Here is a 16,986-nt window from a genome sequence, read left to right as displayed (position 1 = left end):
ACTCGGATATGAAGCCTAGGCAGGGTTTAGTGTCGTTCCTCCATGAAGAGGGGGAGCGACATAATGGTGCCGTGACTCGGATATGAAGCCTAGGCAGGGCTTAGTGTCGTTCCTCCATGAAGAGGGGGAGCGACATAAAGGTGCCGTGACTCGGATAGGAAACCTAGGACGGATAGGAAACTTAGGAGGGAAGAAACGGGAAGAAGTGGAAAATACTGGAGAGAGAGACTAGCAAACAGCCTAGGGAAAAGCCGGACGAAAAAGGTGCCGGAAGAAGCTATTGAAAGCCTTGGCATAGATTCAGATACGGACTACAGGAGGAAGCTGGGAGAAATCTCTAAGGTCGAAAGCGAAAGTGAAAGCTAGAACAAACAGACTTGGATACGGACTGTGGGGAGAAGCCAGGAGAAATGAGGGAGGAGTATTGTTGGAGGAAAGCTTGGGGAAACATACCGGGTAGAGAAAAATGTTAGGGAAATTGAAGCCGCGGGGGGCAGGCCAAGGCGGAGACGAAAGCCACTTTGAGATTCTCAAGTTAGCCCGGGAATAGGGGGCGAAAAGTTAAAACCAGAAGCAGAAACGTAAGCCTGGTTGGGATCCGTCTGATTAGCCCGGGGAGCAAAGGACGGGAAGCCAAATCGTGGGGCGGAGACGTGAGCTGGGTTGAATTCGCCAGGTTAGCCCGGGGAACTTAGATTGAATACTAGTGGCGGAGACGTGAGCTGGGGCTGTGTGACTCGCGGAGGCTGCCGCGCGCAGAGAGCGTGCGGGGCACAAGTAGATAGGGAACGCTGGGCTAGTGCAAGACCGCGGAGTGTGCGCGCGAAGCCGAGCCGCGCAGAGCCGCGAAGCTGCGCAGATGAGAGAAGCTGGCTGAAGTGGCTCAGCCGGGAAGCCGCCGAGAAGCAGCCTCGGGGCGGGCGCCGGGAAGCCGCGGGGATAAGAGAAACAGAAGTTTAGAAGTAAAATGAGAGAAATAGGAATGTTGGCAGACAGAAGTAAAATGGGAGAAATAGGAATGCCCGGAGATAGAGAAATAGAGAAATAGAAAGGCCTCCCCACAATACTGCAATGAGAAGGCTTGGATTCGGTCTGCCTGATTAGTGAGGCGATGAGCACCTGCGGGTGGCTGGCAGCTTATGCGCCGCAGGTCACCGAAGACAGGCACGTTATCAACACCAATAAGTCACCCCACAACATGGCAATGAGAGAGCTTGGATTCGGTCTGCCTGATTAGTAAGGCGGTAAGCACCAGCAGGCGGCTCGACCAGAGTATGAGCCGCAGGTCACCGAAGACAGGCACGCATCAGCGCCTAAAAACCTCCTTACAACATGGCGAAGAGAGGACCCGGATTCGGTTTGCCTGATTGATAGGACTTGTAAGAACCTGTGGCAACTCTAGCAAGTAGAGCAGAGTATGTGCCACGGGACACCGAAGACAGGCGCGTATCAACGCCAAAAAATAAAAAGAAAGGGGGATCTGTGGGGAGCAACTCGGACTGGACTGTTACTGGAATTAAGACTTATTCTATGCATCTGCTCTCCCACAATATGGTGCTGGGAGAGAAGAAAACAGCTTCTACACAGCTGCCTCTAGTTCAGCCAATAAACTGTAGGACTTGCTCCTGATTGGAGGAGAGCAGCGTACTCGGCATGTGGGCAGCCGAGTTGGGATTGGCAGAGGAGGACTATAAAGGAGGAGAGAGACGGCATGCACCAGGAACATCTAAGGGGAACATCTAAGGGGAACACCTGTGCAGCCCCCGAGAGAGCAGGCCGGCGGTGTGCCACTCCCCTGCGGAAGTGGGGAAAGTGGCCAGGGGGAACCGCCCTTCCACAGAGGTGGAAGGGACAGTAGCCAACCCAGGAAGAACCAGCAGCAAACCCGGGGAGGGCCGAGCAGATGAAAGAACAGCGCAGGGTCCTGTGTCGTTCCTCCACGAAGAGGGGGAGCGACAGGTACCCTGAAAGACAGCAGGTGATGGCTCAAGTACCTGGGTCCCTGCCAACCAATAAGAGACCCAGATTGAGTTCCTGGCTCCTGACTTTGACCTAGATCAGCCCTAGCTGTTGTGGGAATTTGAGGAGTGAACCAGTGGAGTCTTCTGTCTCTTTTGGTTGCTCTTTCAAATAAATTAAATAAATACATAAAACTTTCCAAACAGAAAATTAAAGAGCTAAAAGTACACAGGTGTCAGTGCTGTGGCTCAGCAGGGTGAGTCACTGCTTGCAGTGCTGGCATCCAATATCACAATGCTGGTTAGAGTTCCTGTTGATCTGCTTCTGTTCCAGCTTCCTGGTAATGTACCTGGGAAGGCAGTGAAGATGCTCAAAGTGTTTGGGTCCCTGCTACTCATGTATAAGAACAGGATGGAGTTTCTGGCTCTGGCTTCAGCTTGGCCCAGACCTGGCTGTTGCAGCTATTTGGGGAATAAACCAGTAGATGAAAGCTGTCTCTCTTGCTCTCTCTGTCTCTCTCCCGCCCATCCTCCCTCCCTCAAGTAAATAAATATACCTCTAAAAAATTAAAAATACATGGAAAATAGTTGAGAAAAAAGTGAATGTCACATCATTTTGAAGAACAAAACTGGAAAAATTCTAAAGGAAATAAAAATATGTGCCAATACAAATTATACTAGAATTGGTATTTATATAAAAGAATACTTTAAAATCCTATTCAGAAATTATTTTTCATTGTCTTAGTAGGAAGAACATCAATAGTGACTTAAATGCCTGCATCCTAGCATATACTGTATTCAGTTACATACACACATACATACACACACACACACACACACACACACTGTGTAAAAGATCCCAAATCCCATACACTGCTAACAAGAATTTACAGTTAAGTGGAATAAGGCAAAACAGTGATTAGCTGAAAGTTCAGGTATCACTTTCATTTCAACCTAGTGACACCAAAAAAAATAAGCAAACACTCAACTTGTTCTAGGAAAGAAATATGGCCTAGCATGTCTGTAAATACATTAACATCATCTCTAATTTATGAAAAACCTCTATAGTGTCTCAATTTTCTTTTTTTTTTTTTTTTTTTTTTTTTTTTTTTGACAGGCAGAGTGGACAGTGAGAGAGAGAGACAGAGAGAAAGGTCTTCCTTTGCCGTTGGTTCACCCTCCAATGGCCGCCGCGGCCGGCGCGCTGCGGCCGGCGCACCGCGCTGATCCGATGGCAGGAGCCAGGAGCCAGGTGCTTTTCCTGGTCTCCCATGGGGTGCAGGGCCCAAGCACCTGGGCCATCCTCCACTGCACTCCCTGGCCACAGCAGAGGGCTGGCCTGGAAGAGGGGCAACCGGGACAGAATCCGGCGCCCCGACCGGGACTAGAACCCGGTGTGCCGGCGCCGCTAGGCGGAGGATTAGCCTATTGAGCCGCGGCGCCGGCCTAGTGTCTCAATTTTCTATTTGACATAAAGACTATCACATCACAGTTAGCCTGCCAATAGCTTATTAACATCTGACAGTCATGTTTTGGTTCTTTCACTTTATAACAGAATAAAACACAGGAAAAACACTCCTGTCCTCTCTGGTTTATACTCAGAGATGTGCTGTGGAGTTAAACCCATTTGGATTCTCATAATACTTCTACTACTTACTTGCTGTGTACGCTTAGTCAAGTTAATTAACCCCCTCAAGGACTATGTTTCCTCATGGGTAAGATGGAGACGTTCAGAATACTATCTGGCTTACGTTCCTCCTGGAGTTGTTTTTAGAGCAAAATTGATATAATGAAGGTTAAGTGCTAAACATGTGACTGGCACATAGCAAATATTATCTGCCATAATTATTACTGACAATATCATTATTGTTATCATGTTTACGTTAGACCCCATGGATAATTTACGTTTATTGAACCATCTATCTTTTTTATTTCCATGAAGCAGAAAAAAAAAGTTGAAGGACTTTATCACAGACAACAACCATCATAGTTCATCATATTTCCAAGTTATTGTTATGTCACCTCTACTGAATACTGATTAAACATTTACAATTACAATTTTCTATAATTACTTTATCCACTTCCAAATTCAAGCACAGGCTTTTGGCTCTAACATTTAAGTCAACATTTAAAGCATTGGCTTTAATAGCAGTTAAGTCGTCCCTAAGAATGCCCACATCCTGTATTGGAGTGTGGTTCAGGTCCAGCTCCTCCACTTCTGATCCACCTTCCTGCTAATGCACATTCTAGGATACAGCAGATAATGGCTCAATCCTCTGGGCCCCTGCTACCTATGTGGAAGTCTCAAATGAAATTCTAGGCTCCTGGCTTCTGTCTGGCCCAGCCCGGGTTTGTGGGCTTTTGGGGAATGAACCAGTGGACCTCTATATTTCTTTCTCTTTTTTTGCCTTTCAAATAAAATACAAATAAACAAATATTTTTTCAAACAATTCAGTTTAAGCTGCAAAAATAACATTCTTACCTTGGTAAATCATTTGAAATATATTCATAAACTGGGCTCACAGTATCCCCATCCAAGTTGCCTTCAAGGTTGCTTTGCTGTGATACATTCATTGCTTCAGTCAAACAGGATGAAGAAGCCTGAGACAGTGCTTCCCTGTGCTCTTCTGCTTCTACTTTTGCCATTTTCAGCTAAGAATAATGAAGAATGTTATTTAATTTAAATGTCAAATCTTCTTGAGTTTCAAATTAAGGTTAGGCATTGATCATGATTTACTTGTTATGTTCTAGAACACACAGCAATTAATAAATGTGAAATTCCATCAGAAATTAACAGTGATGAGAAACCAATGAAAGAAAAAATATGAATCTAAGTCTATACTTGCTATAATTATATTTAAGAAAGAGAAAATGCAACATCTTATATTTTGATTATTGCTATCTGGTAGAAAACTACTTACAAAAGCACACTTACATTAGGAGTGTTAGTCAAAAAGCATAGTACAAATGTATTTTCTTCATTGTCTGCCCTTCATTCCTACCTTTTTGGGACTTATCTTCCACCTGACTCCAGTGAGACTCTCAATTGTATGGCCTTGCCCTCCAGGGAAAAGAGGGCCTCCAAAGTTAGCCAATCAAAGTGTCCCATTACCCAGACAGATTTGTAAATCAGAATTCTGATGAGTAGAAACTAGTGTTCCATTCTCTTTGATTGCTAGTATTAGGAATAATGTAAACTTCCACCACTGAGAATGAAGCCAAAGGAGATGAAAGCAGATGTGAGATGAAAAGTGATAGAAATTCAGAGAGATTCCTGATGACTACATTTGAATCCCTAAAACCAGGTATTAAAAGCAGCCACATGTCTACAGTTTCCTAGGTATGTGAGCCAACAGTTTCCTTTTTGGCTTGAGCTAGAATGAATTGGGATTCTCTTATTTGTAAATTCAAAATTTTGAGTAATACACATAAACAATCTGAATTTTATGAAGACCAAAACCATATGAAAATAGAAAACAATGTCAAAAAATGTTATCTATCTGGACTTTTCCACAGTGTAATCACCCCTTCACAATACTGATGAAAAATAACTACAATGTCTCATTTCTGATGTAGATCACTAAGAAATTGAGGAGGAATCCCAAGGTCAGATGACAAACCAGAACTAAGTAGTAATTAACTACCTCCAAGGCACCAAAAATGCTGCTTTTGCCCTTTTCATTGCTTCTCGAGAAAAAAACATTTACTCATTCCGATTATTTACTACAATGCAACTGAGATCATTCTAGGCACTTAGACTTCTTCGGTAAACAAAGCAGAAAAAAACATTGTGCCCTTATGCAAATTACATATTATATCATATTACTTATCAAATACATCAAATAATGACATTGCAATGCCCTCAAATGTCTCTATATTAATAGACTGCCAATTGTCTGCCAATCCATTCTGTCTGTCCTTCTGCAACACTAGGATTCTTGATTTTTTAACTAAGGCATGTTTGATCAAAACAGCCTATAGTATGTTCTAGTAGATTTCTTGTAGCTGTAAAAGGCCATGTGAACATATTCTGACCAATGGCATGTTAGTGGAAATGATGTATATATTTGTACTTGACCCCTCCCCCTTTCTGTTGCCTAAAATAAAGAAACCATATCTGGCTGTGTAGTGGTCATTTTTATTAGAATGAAAAGCCAAGCTCCAGGAAGGATACAAGTTTATGTCTGACAACATGGAGCATTACACCAATCTTGGACTACCTACCTCCTCAATTTTTTACAAAAAATAAATGTACAGTTTGTTCAAAGCAGTATTCATTTAGATATGTGTTACTTGCCATTGAACCCAATCCTGAATCTCTATCACCTTGTTGCTTTTAAAACCAAAATATGTGGTATTACAGTTGAGAAATGGGTAGAACACAAGGATGGATTAGAATCTAAATTTAACTCAGGATGCAGTCATTTGGGGATTTGGCCCTTGTAAAGTTGAAGAATTTACCTATTTCTGTATCCCCAACTGAAACTGTTAAAGTACCACACTACGCGGTAGCTTTAGGTGTATGACTGTGACCCCAGGCTATTTTTAAAAGAACTTTCCTTTAAGAAATCTTTGTCACCCAATAAAACTAGCGCTTCTGTCAAAGACCATAATAAGGCTGCTGCTTTTCCACCGAAGCTTATTGTGTTAGAGCACTTCAAGAGAGTCATCTTTACGTTGACAGACAATCAGGAATAGAATCAAGAAATAAAAGACTAGTCTCTAGGTTTAAACATGATGTCTAGATGTGATCTTTGTGAACAAGGGATTACTATAGATTGAGGCCTTACTGCTTTCTGGGGAGGCGCATCAGTGTTGGTTCCTAAACAAACCATAAAGCTGGCCTAACATCTCAAAACTGTATTTGCATTAGCAGGAGTTAGGCTACAAGAACTGTGTTGCACTCTACAATACCAAATTTCCAACTGAATAACTCAGGTTTGGTCATGTAGAATGCCTATACTGAGGTGAGAATTAGGGGTACTGAGATAGACTAATCAAGGAATTGTTCCATTACCACAGAAGACAGCCTTTATAATTTCCATCTTGCCTAGCAGAATTGATAAATCACATTGGACCAGAAACTATTGTATTACTCTTATATTTCTCCTTTCCAAATACACATCCATTGTATTTTGGGTCTAACAGGGCAGATGTATTGACTTTTTTTTTTTTTTTTTTTTGACAGGCAGAGTTAGTGAGAGAGACAGAGACAGAGAGAAAGGTATTCCTTTTTCCATTGGTTCACCCCCCCAAGTGGCAGCTACGACTGGTGTGTTGTGGCTGGCGCGTTACGCCGATCCGAAGCCAGGAGCCAAGTGCTTCCTCCTGGTCTCCCATGAGGTGCAGAGCCCAAGGACCTGGGCCATCCTCCACTGCACTCCCGGGCCACAGCAGAGAATTGGACTGGAAGAGGAGCAACTGGGACAGAATCCGGCACCCCAACCGGGACTAGAACCTGGGGTGCAAGTGTTGCAGGCAGAGGATTAGCCAAGTGAGCCACGGCGTTGGCCAGATGTATTGATTTTTAGTTTATAGGTTACCAGGTCACTTGGACTTCAAAGTGATTGTGCATCAACCTAAATCCTGGATTTTAAGCCACATGCAAATGAATTCCATTTGACAGATTCCAAACACGACTACAATCTGGAATTTTTGCTCAGGATTAGGTGGTTGTCTTCTATACATAGGAAGAAGGGTATACAAAAGTATTTGGTGGTCACACATTGGGTTGTGGGAGAAATGGTTACATGTCCAGTTAATGCCCTCTTTCCATTGAAATGTAGCAATATGATCATATAACTAAGGTATAGTCAGTAGCATGTAAGTAGTAGTAGTATACGTGACTTCTGAGAATTGTCACTAATGAAAGAGGACATGAAGTATGAAAATTAGCTTTTCTTCCTTCTTTCCTGATGACTGGAGTATAATCATAGACTTCTTAGCCTCCAAAAGTATAAGAAATAAACTTCTGTTGTTTATAAATTATCCAGTCTAATGTATTTTGTTATAGTCACACAAGGAGACTAAGACACTTAAGAAAGCAACTATGGACAATTTTATAAAGTTTAGGAGAAATATGTATTATGAAAAATCTATGTATGAATCAAATTTTTGTAAAAAAAATAAACTTGATAACATTTTCTATTAACTTTTTGAAATGTCCTTGTACATAAAAGCACACTGATTACTTTTCCTGTTTCATCCTAGAAATCCTATAACACATGAAGTATCTATCCATTAATATCATAGCTCAAAAAGATTATTTTTAAAGATTTATTTACTTATTTGAAAGTTAGAGTTACATACACACACAGAAGGAGAGACAGAGAGAGAGAGAGAGAGAGAGAGAGAGAAAGGTCTTCCATCTGATGGTTCACTCCTCAATTGGCTGCAATGGCTAGAGCAGCACCGATCCAAAGCCAGGAGCCAGGAGCTTCTTCCAAGGACTTGGGCCAGCTTCTACTGCTTTCCCAGGCCATGGCAGAAGAAGCTCCTGTCTCCTGGCCTTGGATGGCTCGACTCTGGCTGTTGGGGTCACCTGGAGAGTGAATCAGTGGATGGAAGATCTTTCTTTCTGTCTCTCCCTCTTTCTGTCTGTAACTCTATCTCTAAAAGAAATAAAATAATATCTTAAAAAAAGACCAGATCTATGAAGTTCCTGGAAAAACATATACAGGAAACACTTCAAGATATTGCTGTAAATGATAACTTTCTGAATAAGATTTATGAAAGTAAATCTAGACACATGGGATGGTATCAAACTCAGAAGCTTCTGCACAGCAAAGGAAACAATCAACAGACTGAAAAGAGAGCCACCACAATGGGAAAAAATATCTGCAAGCTACCTATCCAACAAAGGATTACTATACAGAGTGTATCAGCAACTCAAAAAACTTAACAAGAAAAAACAACAAATCCAGTTAAGAAATGGAGACTGAACAACATGCTCCTGAATGAAAGTGAGTCATAGAAGGACTCAGAAAAGAAATAAAAAAATCTTGGAAAACAATTGAAGACAATACAACATATCAAAACTTATGAGATACAGCTAAAGCTGTGTTACGAGGAAAGATTATAGCAATTGGAAAGGCGGGGCCAGCGCTGTGGCATAGTGGGTAAAGCTGCCACCTGCAGTGCCGCAAACCATACAAGCATTGGTTCAAGTCCCAGCTGCTCCACTTCCAACCCAGCTCTGCTATGGCCTAGGAAAGCAGTAGAAGATGGCCCAACTCCTTGGGCCCCTGCATCTGCGAGGGAGACCGGGAAGAGGCTCCTGGCTCCAAGGTTCAGATCAGTGCAGTTCCAGCCATTGCAGCCAGCTGGGGAGTGAACCAGTGGATGGAAAACCTCTCTCTCTCTCTCTCTCTCTCTCTCTCTCTCTCTCTGTCTCTCCTTCTCTCTGTGTGTAACTCTGACTTTTAAATAAATAAATAAATCTTTAAAAAAAAAAAAGAAATTGGAAAGGCACCAACCAAATGAGCTATCAATAAATCTCAAGGATCTAGAAAAACAACAGCAAACCAAACCCAAAACTAGTAGGAGAAAGGAAATAATTAAAATTAGAGAAGAAATCAACAAAACTGAAACCAAAAAAAAATTGCCAAAGATCAGCAAAACGAAGAGCTGGTTTTTTGAAAACATAAACAAAATTGATGTATCACTGGCCCCACTAAACAAAAAAAGGAGAGAGAAGACCCAAATCAATCAAATTAGAGATAAAAAAGGAAATGTAACAACAGACACCTCAGAAATAAAAAGAATCATCAGAAATTACCACTAAGAGCTGTATGCCAAGAAATTTGGAAACCTAGAAGAAATGGATTCTGGGGCACGTACAACCTACCTAAATTGAGCCATGAAGAACAGAAAACCTAACCCATTATCCAGACAGAAATTGAGTTGGTAATAAAGAATTCTCCAACAAAAAAGAAGCCTAGGACCAGATGGTTTCAAAGCTGAATTCTACCAGACATTTAGGATGAACTAATTTCAATTCTTCTCAAGTTATTCAAAACAATTGAAAGGTACGGAATCCTCCCAAATTTTTTCTATGAAGCCAGCATCACCTTAATTCTTAAACCCATAAAAAGATGCCACAGAGAAGGAGAACTACAGACAAATTTCCCTGATGAACATAGATGCAAAAATCCTCAACAAATTCTAGCCAATCAAATCTAACAACACATCAGAAAGATCATTCACCTGGACAAAGTGGAATTTATCCCTGGTTTGCAGGGATGGTTCAACATTTGCAAATCAATCTATGTGATATGTCACACTAAGAAACTGAAGAACAAAAGCCATATGTTTATCACAATAGATGCAGGGGAAGAATTTGATAAATACAAGATCCTTTCATGATGAAAACTAAGCAAACTGGATATAGAAGGAACATTCCTCAACACAGTCACAGTAATTTATGACAAACCCATGGCCAGCATCCTACTGAATGGAGAAAAGTTGAAAGCATTCACACTGATATCTGTTACAAGATAAGGATGCCCACTCTCACCATTGCTATTCAATATAGTCCTGGAAGTTTAGTCAGAGCCATTAGGCAAGAAAAAGAAATCAAAGAGCTACAAATTAGGAAGGAGGAAGATAAACTATCCCTATTTGCAGATAACATCACTGTATATATAGGGCATGCATTAAGAGAATACTGGAACTCATAGAAGGGTTTGGTAAAGTCACAGGATATAAAATCAATATGCAAACATCAACAGCCTTAGTACACACAGACAATGGCATGGCTCAGAAAGAACTTTTAAGCTCAATCCCATTACAATAGCTACAAAAAAATAATACCTTGGAATAAACTTAACCAAGGATGTAAAAGACCTCTATGATGAGAATTATAAAACATTAAAGAAACAGAAGATGATACAAAAAAAATGGAAAAATCTTGCATGCTCATGGATTGGAAGATTCAATATCATCAAAACGTCCATTCTCCTCAAAGCAAATTTACAGATTCAGTGCAATACCAATCAAAATACCAAAGACATTCTTCTCAGTTCTAGAAAAAAAAATGAGATGAAATTCATATGGAAATCCAGGAGACCTCAAATAGCTAAAGCAATCTCATACAACAACAAAAAAGCTGGAGGCACCACAATACCATATTTCAAGATGTATTACAAGGCAGTTATAATCAAATCAGCCTGGTACTGGCACAAAAACAGATGGATAGACCAATAGAACAAAATAAAATCACCAGAAATCAATCCAAGCATCTACAACCAACTTATATTTGACCAAGGAGCTAGAATCAATCCCTGGAGCAAGGACAGTTTCCTCAACAAATGGAGCTGGGAAAACTAGATTTCCACAGGCAGGAGTATGAAGCAGGACTCCTACCTTACACCTTACACGAAAATCCAATCAAGCTGGATTAAAGACCTAAATCTATGACACAATAATATCAAATTATAGAGAACACTGAGAAAACCCTGCAAGACATTGGCACAGGCAAAGAGTTCTTGGAAAAGACCCCAGAGGCACAAGCAATCAAAGCCAAAATCAACAAATGGGATTACATCAAATTGAGGAGCTTCTGTATTGCAAAAGAAAACAGTCAGGAAAGTGAAGAGGCAACCAACAGAATGGGAAAAATTATTTGCAAACTATGCAACTGATTAGGGATTAAAACCCAGGATATATAAAAAGACCAAGATGCTCCACAACAACAACAACAAAATCCCAGTTAAGAAATGGGCAAAGGACTCAGACAGACATTTTTCAAAAAAGGAAATCCAAATGGCCAACAGGCACATGAAAAAAATGTTTGGCATCACTAGCTGTCAGGGAAATGCAAATCAAACCACAATGAGGTTACACCTCAGCCCAGTTAGAATGGCTTTCATACAGAAATCAAAGAACAACAAATGCTGGTGAGGATGTGGGGGGAAAGGTACCCTAATACACTGTTGGTGGGAATGCAAACTGGTAAAGCCACTATGGAAGTCAGTATGGAGATATCTCAAAAATCTGAATACAAATCTACCATATGACCCAGACATCTCATTCCTGGGAATCTACTCAAGGGAAATGAAATCAGTAAGTAAAAGAGTTATCTGCACCCCTATATTTATTGCAGCTCAATTCACAATAGCTAGACATGGAACCAACCTAAATATACATCAATTGAAGACCAGATAAAGAAATTATGTAATATATGTGGGTTGGAGGGACGGTATGGGGGGGAAAGCCATTGTAACCCATGAGTCGTACTTTGGAAATTTATATTCATTAAATAAAAGATAAAAAAAAAAGAAATTATGTAATATAAACACTATGGAACACTACACAATGGTTAAAAAAAATGAAATCCGGTTATTTGCAACAAAATGGATGAATCTAGAAAACAGCATACTTAGTGAAATAAGCCAGTCCCAAAAGGACAAATACCATATGTTCTCCCTGATATGTGAGAACAAATAGAGCACCTAAAATGAAATCTGTAGAAGTGAAATTGATACTTCAAGAAGGAATTTTTGTCTTGAATGTTGAGGAACAGATTTGGTTTTTTTGTTTTTTGGTTTTCCTTCTTAAACATTTTTGTTAAACTCTTAACATAGAGTTAATCATATATGTATAAAGTCAATTGAGGATGGATTTCATTAAAAAATAAGAGTGGTAAAAGAGAGGTACATAGAGCAAGTTTGTAACTGTTAAGCTGTATAGTTCTGCATACATTCCTACAGACTTACTTCTAAGGGTACAGTTTAAAAGCTTGTCTGGCTGGCACCGCGGCTCAACAGGCTAATCCTCCACCTAGCGGTGCCGGCACACCAGGTTCCAGTCCTGGTCGGGGTGCCGGATTCTGTCCTGGTTGCCCCTCTTCCAGGCCAGCTCTCTGCTATGGCCCAGGAAGTCAGTGGAGGATGGCCCAAGTGCTTGGGCCCTGCACCCCATGGGAGACCAGGATAAGTACCTGGCTCCTGCCATCAGATTAGCGCAGTGCGCTGGCTGCAGCGCACCGGCCGCGGCGGCCATTGGAGGGTGAACCAACCACAAAGGAAGACCTTTCTCTCTGTCTCTCTCTCTCACTGTCCACTCCGCCTGTCAAAAAAAAAAAAAAAAATTCTAGGACTTTTGCCTGTATCTCATAAGCAACCAACTTACTGCTTATGGTCAAGCTATCTTGTAAGTTATAGAAACAGAAATATCATATGATCCATCAATCCTACCATTGGGTATATATCCAAAGGAACTGAAACTTGTATGAGAAAGAGACATCTGCACTTGCACATTTATTGCAGCACTGTTAACAGTAGCCAAGAGGGGTCGACGCCTGCGGCACCGGCATCCCATATGGGCGCTGGTTCCAGTCCTGGCTGCTCCTCTTCCAGTCCAGCTCTCTGCTGTGGCCCAGGAAGGCAGTGGAGGATGGCCCAAGTGTGTGGGCCCCTGCACCCGCATGGGAGACCAGGAAGAAGTACCTGGCTCCTGGCTTCAGATTGGCACAGCTCCGGCTGTAGCTGCCATTTTGGGGGGTGAGCCAACGGAACAAAGACCTTTCTCTCTGTCTCTTTCTCTCACTGTCTATAACTGTAAATGTCAAATTAAAAAAAAAAAAACAGTAGCCAAGAAATGGAATCAACCTAAGTATCCATCAACAGATGAATGGATAAAGAAAATGTGGCATATATACACAATGAAATACTATCAGCAAAAATGATGAAATTATGTCATTTACAGCTACATGGATGAAACTGTAGGTCATTACCTTAAGTGAAATAAGTCATGTATAAAACTATCACATTTTTATTTATATGTTGAAGCTAAAATAACACAATGAAATAGAGATTAGAATAGTGCTTACCAGAGACAAGCAATAGTTTGGGGATGGGAGGACTAAAGAGGCGATGATTAATGGGCATGGGGGTGCAGTTAGACAGGATGAATAAGCTCCAATGTTCTACAGTACAGTAGGTTAACTATGGTTAACAACAATTAAATGAGTATGTCAAACTATCTAGTGGAGATTTTGATTGTTCCCAAGAAAAAGAAATGATGTGTATCTGGGATGAAATAAGAGCAATTTGATCTAATCATCATGTCCTATATGCATGCATTTTTAAAAAGATTTATTTTATTTATTTGCAAATCAATCAATGTGATATATCACATTAACAAACTGCAGAAAAAACCATATGATTATCTCAATAGATGCAGGGAAAGCAGTTGATATAATACAAGACCCTTTCATGATGAAAACTCTAGGCAAACTGGGTATAGGAGTAATAGTCCTCACCACAATCAAGGCAATTTATGAAAAATCCATGCCAGCATCCTACTGAATGGGGAAAAATTGGAAGCATTCCCATTGAGATCCGGTACCAAACAAGGATGCCCATTCTCACCGTTGTTATTCAGTATATTCCTGGAGGTTTTAGCCAGAGCATTAGACAATAAAAAGAAGTCAAAGTGATTCAAATTGGGAATGAGGAAGTCAAACTATCCCCATTTGTAGATGACATGATTCTATATATAGTGGATCCAAAAGATTCCACCAAGAGACTACTGGAACTCAGGGAAGAGTTTGGTAAAGTAGCAGGATATAAAATCAATACACAAATATCAACAGCCTTGTATACACAGACAATGCCATGGCTGAAGAAGAACTTTTAAGATTGATCCCATTCACCATTCGGATCTGACTAAAAGGTCCATCAGAGTCTCGCAGGCATGGAAAGCCATGACACAGTGGCAAAAAACAATCTAAATGAAGGATCCTGGTGAACAACACCCCAGCAGAAGGATCAGGCCATCAAGGAGAGAGGCACCTTTCTCTGAAGGGAGGAAGGAACCTCCACTGTGATATGGCCTTGACTAAACAAATTCAGAGTTGCTGAACTCAAGGGGCTTCCATAGCCTAGACAGCTCATAGCAAGAGTCTCGGGTGATTGCTGACATCATAAATAAGAGTGCCAATTGTTAAATCAACAACGGGAGTCACTGGGTTCATGCTCCCCACACAGGATCTCTGTCCTTAATATGTTTAACTATGAAACTCAAAAACAACACTACTAGTCGAACAATACCCTATACCTGATTCGGTTGTGTGAGTGCAACCTGTTGAAATCCCTGCTTAGTATATACTAAGTTGATCTTCAATATATGAAGGTAATTGAAAATGAAACGTGATGAAGGGCGGGATGGGAGAGGGAGTGGGTGAGGGGAGGTCCGCGGGAGGGAGGGAGGTCGGGGGGGAAGCCACAACAATACAAAAGACGCATTTTATATTCTACTTAAAACTATTGGTTGAACTCTGTAATTAATACACAATTACTCTTAGGTGTTTAATTAATGCTATAACTAGTACTCAAATGGTATTTTACACTTTGTGTTTTTGTGTGGGAGCAAAATGTGGAAATCTTTACTTAACATACGCTAAATTGATCTTCTGCATATAAAGATAATTGAAAATTAATCATGATGTGAAGGGGAAGGGGAGAGGGAGTGGGAGAGGGGAGCATTGTGGGTGGGAGGGAAGATACGGGGGGTGGGGAGGGAAGGAGGCTATTGTGGTCCATAAGCTGTACTTTGGAAATTTATGCTCATTAAATAATAAAAAAAAGATTGATCCCATTCACAATAGCTACAAAAAAAATCAAATATCTTGGAATAAATTTAACCAAGGATGTCAAATATTTCTATGATGAATATTATAAAACATTAAAGAAAGAAGTAGAAGATACAAAAAAAGTGGAAAAATATTCCATGTTCATGGATTGGAAGAATCAGTATCATCAAAATGTCCATGCTCCCAAAAGCAATGATGCTGAAAATCATATGGAAACATAGGAAATCTTGAATAGCTAAAGCAATTTTATACACCAATAACAACAATAAAAGCTGGAGGCACCACAATACCCAATTTCATGATTACTACAAGGCAGTTATAAAGAAATCAGCCTGGTACTGTACAAAAACAGATGGATAGACCAATGGAAGAGAATAGAATCACCAGAAATTAATCCAAGCATCTAAATCCAACTTATATTTGACCAATGAGCTAAAATCCATCCCTGGAATAAGGACAGTGTACTTAACAAATGGTGCTGGGAAAACTGGATTTCCACATGTAGGAATATGAAGCAGGACTCCTACCTTACACCTTACACGAAAATCCAATCAAACTGGATTAAAGACCTAAATCTACAATCTGATATCATCAAGTTACTAGAGAACATTGGGGAAACCCTGCAAGACAATGGCACAGGCAAAGAGCTCTTGGAAAAGATCCCAGAGGCACAGGCAATCAAAGCCAAAATCAACAAATGGGATTACATAAAATTGAGAAGCTTCTGTACTGCAAAAGAAACAGTCAGGAAAGTGAAGAGGCAACCAACAGAATGGGAAAAATTATTTGCAAGCAATGCAATTGATAAAGCATTAATAACCAGAATATATAAAGAGATCAAGAAACTCCACAACAACAACAACAAAATCCCAGTTAAGAAATGGGCAAAGGACTCAGACAGACATTTTTCAAAAAAGGAAATCCAAATGGCCAACAGGTACATGAAAAAATGTTTGGGATCACTAGCTGTCAGGGAAATGCAAATCAAGCCACAATGAGGTTACACTTCACCCCAGTTAGAATGGCTTTCATACAGAAATCAAAGAACAACAAATGATGGTGAGGATGTGGGGGGAAAGGTACCCTAATCCACCACTGGTGGGAATGTAAACTGATAAAACCACTGTAGAAGACAGTATGGTAATACTTCAGAAATCTGAATATAGATCTATCATATGAGTCAGCCATCCCACTCTGAAAATTTACCCAAGGGAAATGAAATCAGCAAATAAAAGTGTTATTCAAACCCCCATGTTTATTGCAGCTCAATTCACAATAACTAAGACATGGACTCAACCTAAATTCCTGTCAACTGGAGATTGGATAAAGAAATTATGGGATATGTAGTTTGTGGAATACTACACAGTGGTTAAAAATATGAAATCTGGTTATTTGCAACAAAATGAATGAATTTGGAAAACATCACACTTAGAA

At 40.6% G+C, this 16,986-nt stretch overlaps 1 protein-coding gene across 20 annotated transcripts in view; it reads right to left on the bottom strand.

The window, feature by feature from the left end:
- The window catches only part of DCDC1 (doublecortin domain containing 1), a 557,706-nt gene that overhangs the window by 516,625 nt on the left and 24,095 nt on the right, over window positions 1–16,986 (bottom strand). For 19 of the 20 annotated variants that reach the window (XM_070071610.1, XM_070071601.1, XM_070071604.1 and 16 more), the window contains one exon: window positions 4,441–4,610. In XM_070071610.1, coding sequence (XP_069927711.1) covers window positions 4,441–4,610 — 170 coding nt within the window. Of the gene's footprint in view, window positions 1–3,615; window positions 3,717–4,440; window positions 4,611–16,986 lie in introns of those variants that run through there. The other variant, XM_070071606.1, reaches the window with a different exon arrangement.

Source organism: Oryctolagus cuniculus, chromosome 1 (genome assembly GCF_964237555.1).
Source record: "Oryctolagus cuniculus chromosome 1, mOryCun1.1, whole genome shotgun sequence".
In the NCBI taxonomy this organism is placed as follows: Eukaryota; Metazoa; Chordata; class Mammalia; order Lagomorpha; family Leporidae; genus Oryctolagus; species Oryctolagus cuniculus.
Note: the sequence above shows the minus strand (reverse complement) of the source record. Positions and strands in the feature narration are given on the sequence as shown.